General features: G+C 43.0%; 1 protein-coding gene across 1 annotated transcript; it reads right to left on the bottom strand.

Annotated features, from left to right (window-relative positions):
* Positions 1-645: 645 nt before the first annotated feature.
* LOC142259098 (uncharacterized) lies at positions 646-8,208 on the bottom strand. The gene is made up of 3 exons (XM_075331614.1): positions 8,194-8,208; positions 8,063-8,147; positions 646-4,837 (listed from the first exon to the last, which is right to left on the bottom strand). The coding sequence occupies exons 1-3, from the start codon at positions 8,206-8,208 to the stop codon at positions 2,787-2,789; spliced, it is 2,151 nt and encodes a 716-aa protein (XP_075187729.1). The 3' UTR covers positions 646-2,786.
* Between the last annotated feature and the right edge of the window lie 1,049 nt (positions 8,209-9,257).

The following is a 9,257-nucleotide window of genomic DNA, read 5'->3' as shown; positions in this document are numbered from 1 at the left end:
GGACAATAAACTATCCCAAAACCCAATCCCCTTTCACTCACGGGCGAAGAGCGCCGCTCGAGTCCCCGGGATCCGGCCCATCGCTCGAGCCACCGAGCAGCAGCAGCAGCAGGCCGCAGCAGCCGCAGCGGCAGCCGGACCCGAGCAGTGGGAGAGCGCGGCGTCCCCTCCTCCGCCCGCGACATCAACGAGGAGCGATTTTGTAACGATCCAAAATCGCTCCTAGGAGTCACACACAACGATATCGCTACAGCGGCCGGATGTGCGTCACAAAATCCGTGACCTCAACGAGATCGCTGTAGCGATCTCGTAGCGTGTAAATCCCGCTTTAGAGTGAAAATGACAAATCTTGGCACAACTTTCCAATTTTTTTTTTTGCATAAAAGCTTTGATAATTTGGGAACAGAGCGTCTTAACAACTTCCACATATCTAAGATACATAGTGTGATTCAATTCTCCCCTCACTATTTTGGTGTGAAATGTTTACAGGTCTGCGCCAACTCCAGAGGTTCAGAGGCAAAATCATCACATCTAGACAATAGAGAAAGATAGGCATGAAAAATATATATTTTACAAGCATTTATTAACAAAACAACAAGATTTGAAATGCAATTATATACAATGTGATATACTTAAGAGTTCCTATCTCCAATCTGGGGCTGCGCTTTTTAGTAAATAAAGCAGTGGGCAACCTGAGATTAGTGAATTATCTAAATATAATCCAGTATCAAAAGCTTTCACAAATGTTCCTAAAGGCTCTCAAAAAGGCTAACAGTGTGCCAGCTAAAAATATTCACTGCTCCCCACACCATAATCCCGCCCACCTCTAGGCAATGAAGCCAGCGCCAAGTAGGCGGTATTATTAGCATGGGGAGCAGCGAATATTCACTCTCTTTAATATCGGGTACACATGATTACTAAGCCGCCTGCTTAATGCTATGACTGGGCGATCACGTGTGTCTACAATTAGACATTGAATAGTCAGTGCTCCCCAAACCCATAATCCTGGCTGTGGGGAGCAGTGAATATTCTGGAAGCTTACAGAAAGAAAATGTCCGTAGACCTTGAGAGCTAAGACGACATTCTAGACAATCGGTTTCAAGCAAAGACTGAAGTTTATTCCGAGATAGCAACAGAGCAGATAAGACAGGTTATGCGGCAGGATGACACACGCAGGTGTCTGGCAGAACAGCAGAATTAGCAACAGATGAAGAAGAAGAAGAAGTGTCCCCCGAAAGGCGTGTGGGGCTCTTATACATGTTAGACAAAGGAAAGCTCATACTGCAGAGAAAGGCGTATACGTTGGAGAACAAAGAATATAATGATACATCATGACATTATTTACGAGCATTGCGGTAAACACTATTGGATTCCTATGGGCCTCCATGATACTTTTCACTAGTTCAGCCGTGTCATCATTGCTGACATTTCTGATCCCTGAAGGCACCTCTACTTCACATAACTCTTCACACACTGACAACTCTATTGATAACTTAATTTCTTTATCAATTCAATACACCTGCTATTCATGACTACACATCCCCATCTATCAACTGACGCAATTGTATTCTTCTATTTAATTTAACCTTTTTTGGACCTTTTCTTATACTTGCTAATTACGCTGATGTCATCTCTATCTCCTCTCTGGGGGGAGAACTCTAGCCAGTGCAGCTCATTAGCTGCAAAGTTAGTTTGCTCAAGTCTTCCCAAGATGGCTCTTAGATACAACATGGCAGCATATTATGGCTGACTATTCTCTAACACTTACTTCTGCGTGTAACTGGGGGCACATGGCAGTAATGTCATGCGCTTCTCCGCTTACATGGTGAAGTCACTTGCCAGCATCAGTAGAGAACACTGTGCACCGGGAGAGCGGAGGGATGGGGAGTGTAATCATTTCTTTTCTTATGTGTGCAGTGTGATGGGGAAATATATACCAGCATGGGCCCATGATGAGGGCTATATATATATATATACAAGAATGGGGACATATATACTAGGACAAGAATCATATATACCAGGATGGGGATCATATATACCAGGATGGGATAAAGATGGGCAACATATAAACCAGGATGGATATACAGTATACACGAGGATGGGAGACACATCAACATTACCTGTAAGGGGCCCAGGATGGGTGACATCAGTACAGAATTAGGGGATTTTATCCCAGTAACAGTGTCAGCAGATCCCCCCCATAACAGTGCGTGATGACCACATTTTTTGTGTCAATCTTTTTCCCTATATTCCTCATTCAAAACCTAGGTGTGTCTTATGGTCCAAAAAATACAATAAGTTTAAAAAGAAATAAATTTTTTTTTCCTTACAAATTCTTACTTGAGCAATTGTAGCAATCTTTTTATAAAATCCTTTAAATTATAGTAGATCATGATGGCTTCTCCTGTGTGACTCATCGGACAACAGGATCTCATTAATCTTAAAAACATTTGCCAAATTCTGAAAGCAAGAATGGCTACTCCGCTCTGTTGGTTTTCTGATGGTCGGCAAGACTTGATTTACCAGTTAAACATTTCAATTATTCACAACATGAAAAAGGTTCCTTCCCTGTGCAGCTTCTTCACATGTTTAACAAGACCTGATTTCCTAGTAAAACATTGCCCACATTCTGAACATGAAAATGGCTTCTCCCCTGTGTGAGATCTTTGATGACTAACAAGATCTGATTTCTTAATAAAACAATTCCCACATTCTCAACATGAAAACGGCTTCTCCCCTGTGTGAGACCTTTGATGCACAACAAGATTTGATTTACTAGTAAAACATTACCCACAGTCTGAACATAAAAATGGCTTCTCCCCTGTGTGAGATCTTTGATGCATAACAAGCTCTGATTTTGAAATAAAACATTTCCCACATTCTGAACATGAAAATGGCTTCTCCCCTGTGTGAGATCTTTGATGCATAACAAAAGCTGATTTCGCAATAAAACATTTCCCACATTCTAAACATGAAAATACGTTCTCCCCTGTGTGAATTTTCTGATGTCTAACAAATTCTGAATTCTGACTAAAACATTTCCCACACTCTGAACATGAAAATGGCTTGTCCGCTGTGTGAATTTTATGATGTCTAACAAGATGTGACATCCGACTAAAACATTTTTCACATTCTGAACATGAAAATGGCTTCTCACCTGTGTGAGATCTTTGATGACTAACAAAAGCTGATCTCTGGATAAAACATTTTCCACATTCTGAACATGAAAATGGTTTCTCCCCGGTGTGAGATCTTTGATGCACAACAAGATTTGATTTCCAAATAAAACATTTCCCACACTCTGAACATGAAAATGGTTTCTCCCCTGTGTGAAGTTTCTGATGTCTAACAAGGCATGATTTCTGAAAAAAACATTTTCCACATTCTGAACATGAAAATGGCTTGTCCGCTGTGTGAATTTTATGATGTGTAACAAGATGTGACATCCGACTAAAACATTTTTCACATTCTGAACATGAAAATGGCTTCTCACCTGTGTGAGATCTTTGATGCCTAACAAAAGCTGATCTCTGGATAAAACATTTTCCACATTCTGAACATGAAAATGGCTTCTCTCCTGTGTGAGATCTTTGATGCTCAACAAGACTTGATTTCCGAATAAAACATTTCCCACACTCTGAACATGAAAATGGTTTCTCCCCTGTGTGAAGTTTCTGATGTCTAACAAGGCATGATTTCTGAAAAAAACATTTTCCACATTCTGAACATGAAAATGGCTTCTCCCCTGTGTGAATTTTCTGATGTCTAACAAGGCATGATTTCTGAAAAAAACATTTTCCACATTCTGAACATGAAAATGGCTTGTCTGCTGTGTGAATTTTATGATGTGTAACAAGATGTGACATCTGACTAAAACATTTTTCACATTCTGAACATGAAAATGGTTTCTCACCTGTGTGAGATCTTTGATGCCTAACAAGATCTGATCTATGGATAAAACATTTTCCACATTCTGAACATGAAAATGGCTTCTCTCCTGTGTGAGATCTTTGATGCTCAACAAGATTTGATTTCTGAATAAAACATTTCCCACACTCTGAACATGAAAATGGTTTCTCCCCTGTGTGAAGTTTCTGATGTATAACAAGGCATGATTTCTGAAAAAAACATTTTCCACATTCTGAACATGAAAATGGCTTCTCCCCTGTGTGAATTTTCTGATGTCTAACAAGGCATGATTTCTGAATAAAACATTTCCCACACTCTGAACATGAAAATGGTTTCTCCCCTGTGTGAATTTTCTGATGTCTAACAAGGCATGATTTCTGAATAAAACATTTCCCACACTCTAAGCATGAAAATGGGTTCTTCCTAGAGTTAATTTTTTGATCGTTAGCAAGGGTTATTCTTGGAATAAAACATTTTTCACATTCTGGGCTTAAAAATGGCTTCTCTCCTGTGTGAGATCTTTGGTGTTTAAAAAGATAGGATTTCTGAAAAAAACATTTCCCACATTCTTGACATGAAAATGGCTTCTTCCCAGTGTGATATATTTGATGGTCAACAAGATGTGATTTACTGGCAAAACATTTCCTACATTTTAAACATGAAAATGGCTTCTCCCTTGTAGGAACCAATTCATCCGTTTCATATTCCACATCCCTTTTGTAACTTTTATTCTGCTTACAATTCTGTGATAGATGGGAATTTTGGGCTTGTTTGAAAAACTCAGATGATAGAGCTTTCCGAGGAAGGACTGGATTTATATCTGGGACAACAGTATGCTCTTCATATGTATCATGTGGGATACTTTCATCTTCTGTTATAAATTCTGAAGATATTAGAGATCCATCTGAACTCCCAATACAGTCATCTGCTAAAAATAAACACAAAGTTATTAATTTTTAATGATATTATCTTGACAGTACATTTATTTTTTAAACCATAACATCAGAAATTAAATTAGGGAAAAAATTATTCTGAATCTGTTGTCCAATATCGAGATCTAAAGGCCCATTTACACGCTACGATTTATCTGACGATATGTCGGGGTCATGGTTTTCGTGACGCGCTTCCGTCGTCGTTGACGACGTAGTTGCGTGTGACACCTACGTGCGACTCCGAACAATCTTAAAAAAAGCGAAAATCATTGACACGATTTTCAGTTTCAAAATATTGTGTAACACAGCAGACATATTGCTACGTTTGACACCCTGCCAACGACGAACAACATCCACATGACCGCCTTGGTCAAACAATATCTCGCTGAACGATGTAGCATCGTTTGTGAGATGGGTACATGTGACCGCTACAAAATGACCTATGAGCGATCTCGTCAAATCGTAGCAACGATCTGGGCGTGTCACATCGCTAACGAGATCGCTAGCAATATCGTGTGTAAAGCGGCCTTAAGAGTTACATCTTTGCTAATTCGGCTCTCCCATTTCTAGCACCAGTTCTCTGGAATGTGCTACAGTAAATAATCTGATTGATTATCCTGCAGTCACATTGTGACAATGAGGGATAGGGGGCTCCTATACTGTCCCTCACACTAGGGGACCCTAAGCTATTCCTAACCTCTGGATTACCCCTGAAGATGGAGATGCCGGAGTCTCGTGCATTACTAGTCTCCTGACTTGCTCTAATCTGTGATCCCCTAGGGAAGGAAGGGGCAGGATTATGATGGAAATACAGATTAAGACAGACGGGACACATTGCAAACTCACAAAAATAAACAGTGAGAGGCTAAGGAGAAAAGCAAGAGCAAGAAGGCAGCAACAAAAATGACAACAAGGGTTAACACCACAACAGCTAACAGTAATAATGCACAAAAAGCACCCATAAGTCTGGATCACAACACCTCACCAGATCAGTATAGGTAAACTATAGCTGGCATTAATGAAATAGTCCAACCAGCATGTACAGAACGGGAGCAAACAATACTTTCTCCTCTACAGCATGGGATCACAGACATTAACAAGCAGCCCAGCAGAGAATAACTTTTACTAGCCTGCCCAAGCCTGTGGTTTGATGCCTGAGTCTCCCTGCGCTGCTCACAGACAGCAGAGAAATTAACATGCAAAGTACCAGAGTCTATCATTTCAACAGATCCTGACGCTGCCATAACGGTTCGCAAAACCTGCAAACATCTCCTTGAAACATTGATCCACAACATAGACAATTTCAAAAAGGTTTTTTTGAAGACGAAAATAAAATAAAGACAGATGCTGAAAATTCAACTGGGTTGTCTGGGACTGTAACGCTGATGGTCTATCCTTAGGCTTTGTAACCAAAGCAGGTAGCAGGGTCTTGCAGCCTGTACAGATAAACATTAGGGTTCAAATTCATCAAAACCGGTGATGTACACTGAAAAATGACGTCAGGGACTGGAGTGAGATTTCTGGCATAGGGATCATTGCAGTTTGTTATGAATTAGAGAAGCGGTGGCATCACACCCTTGTTCTGGCCAAGCTCTGCCCATTTTGGCAAAGCTGGTTAAAATTGTCGTGAACATACACAGACACACACACACACACACACACACACACACACCAGCCTGTCTCCTCTTCAGCTTTAGACTCCTCCAATTGAGACCTTTGGTCACATGACTTGATGACAAAATGGTCCTTAAGCAGTCCTATTGTGGCGCCCTGGACAAGCCAGGGGCCACAGGTAACAACACACACACACCCCCACCCCCAACAGTTTCACAGCAGACATCCCCAGTGAAACTTGATTCCTTTCCTCGGGCTCAGACTGACACACCAGGTGGGCGGAGTCAGGAGATGGAGACGCCCACCCAGGAGTTAGCTGGCCTGAGGCAGGAAACAAGCTGAGTCAGGTCCTAGGAGAGGAAGAGAGAGGAGGTCTGCAGAGAGGCAGACGCAGACTGGGGCCTAGGATTGGAGCCTATGGCCCTCGTGCAGCAGAGAGTCAGGCAGACGGTAGTGGCCGTCTGCAGGGAGCCGGGGAGACAGTTGGTGGAACCGTAGGTAGCCGGGGCTGGGGAGCCAGCTGGAAGCCGGAGCGCAGGAGGAGCATGCACGGAGGTGGAAGAAAGGACTTACACCACCAAACTGGGTCAGGGGAGAAACAACAACCGCAGCCATCTGTGGGCACCCGTCCATCCAGCCGAGTGTTTTACCAAGGACTGTGTCGTGATTACTGGCTGAGTGAGTACCCCGTGCCGTGCGGCACAGCGCTGCCCCTGCGACCCTGCACCTCACCAGGCCCCATAACCCGCCTGCTACCCATCCACCTACCTCACCGGGCCCCGGGACAACCAACCCCCTACCCACGGAGGGGAGAACTAACATCTAGCTGCTCCATACCATCACTCCCGGGATCCCCGTCCAGAGCAGCGGTGGTGTCACAACCTCACCACAACCGTGGGTGGCGTCACGGACAATCTCCCTTACCAAATCCCCTTTTACTGTGGAGCCTGGGATCACAGACCGGGTCACGCCACCGTGATACCCACAGAAGTGACCCCGTGGCCCGGATCTGAGTACCCCCTTATCCATGGGCGACACACTATAATTGGTATATAAACACTGGGGCCCCTGGGAGAATGGGGCCCTGTGCAATTGTCCAGTTTGCTCTCCCTTTCCCCTAATGCCAGTCCACCATGCCAGCCTGTCTTCTGTTCAGTCCTTTTAGACTCCTGCAATTAAGAGACCTTTGGTTACATCATGTCACATGACTTTGAAGCCATCAAAGGTCCTTAAACAATTAACCTCAGAATACAACTGATGGGGTCTTTAAGAGAGTGGGGTTTTGAGAATTTGCGCAGTTTGACTCCTCCCAACGCTGGCCCTGACTGTAACTAGGGCTTATTTATGGAGTAGGGCTTATATTTCAAGCATTCTTCAAAGATCCCATAAAATTGTGCTAAGTGTTATTTTTGGACTATGTTTGATTTTCAGGGAAACGGTATTTATGAACCCTCTGCAGGTCTTTGAGTTCCCTTCATAATAACATAGAGAAGGCACTAGAAACAAACAGAAGTAAAGACAATACATTTGAAAAAAAAAACTGAGCAGAAAGTCTAAAAATGTAAACACAAATTAGTGCAGAAAGTGCATGAGTAGATATCTCTTACAGGATAGAGCTGGAGGAAACACATCCTGAGGAACATCGGGATCTTCTTGGTTACAGTCCTGTGGGAGAAGAGGACGGGGACATCTCTCTGGTGTTGTCCTCTTACTGGATAGAACTGGAGGAGACACATACAGGGGCTGAATTCATTCCTTACATACAGATAATTATAGGCCGTGTGTATTTAGTCCTGTCTATTACCTGGTGATGTGAGGGGCTGGGGAACCTCCATCATGACGTCCTTGTACAGATCTTTGTGTCCTTCTAAATACTCCCACTCCTCCATGGAGAAATAGACGGTGACGTCCTGACACCTTATAGGAACCTGACACATACAATGATACCGTCACCCCCGATCCCTTCATAGCGTTACTGTATAATGTCCCAGCATTCCCAGCAGTGTCACCTCTCCAGTCAGCAGCTCAATCATCTTGTAGGTGAGTTCTAGGATCTTCTGGTCATTGATGTCCTCATGTATCGGGGGGTGAGGTGGAGGCCCCGTGATTGGGCTCAGGGGTCTTCCCCATCCCTCAGACACAGGGGCCTGACAGCGCTCACTAGAGGTCTTCTTCACTACTGTGTAATCCTGGTTATGGAGAGACACAGTAATAAATCTCACTCCAGACATTTCCAGAGTCCTCACCTCTCCAGTTCTGTCCATCTGTTATTCCCATAGATAAGAATGATGTAATGTGACGTCATCAGAATCTCTCACCTCTCCAGTAAGCCGGAAGAGGATCTCTAGGGTGAGGTGTAATATCCTCTCCGCCATCTTGTCCCTGCCCATATCCATCCTGGACAGGACATTTTCTGAAAACAGAATAAAACCACTGATAGAATCCGATATTATAAGGACCTAAATGATAAGGAGATGAGCCGATATGTAAAATTAATGGAGATAATAATGGAGGAAAGATGTCATTTGGGTAGGAAAAAAAAAAATTCAACATGAAATGAAGTAGCAAAACCGACCCATAAAAGTATTGCACCTAGAATGGTATCAATGAAAACGTCGGCTCATCAAGCAAAAAACAAGTCCTCACTCAACTTCGATGTCGGAAAATCGGAAAATGGAGACACAAACCGATTTTTTAATGGTTTTTTTTTTACAAAAGTCTGATTTTTATTCACTACTAGAGATGAGTGAACCTGTAGTTCGGTATAAACCCAGACTTTTCCAAGATAGTAAAGTTCAGGTT

The sequence above is a fragment of the Anomaloglossus baeobatrachus genome (genome assembly GCF_048569485.1).
Source record: "Anomaloglossus baeobatrachus isolate aAnoBae1 chromosome 5 unlocalized genomic scaffold, aAnoBae1.hap1 SUPER_5_unloc_26, whole genome shotgun sequence".
In the NCBI taxonomy this organism is placed as follows: Eukaryota; Metazoa; Chordata; class Amphibia; order Anura; family Aromobatidae; genus Anomaloglossus; species Anomaloglossus baeobatrachus.
Note: the sequence above shows the minus strand (reverse complement) of the source record. Positions and strands in the feature narration are given on the sequence as shown.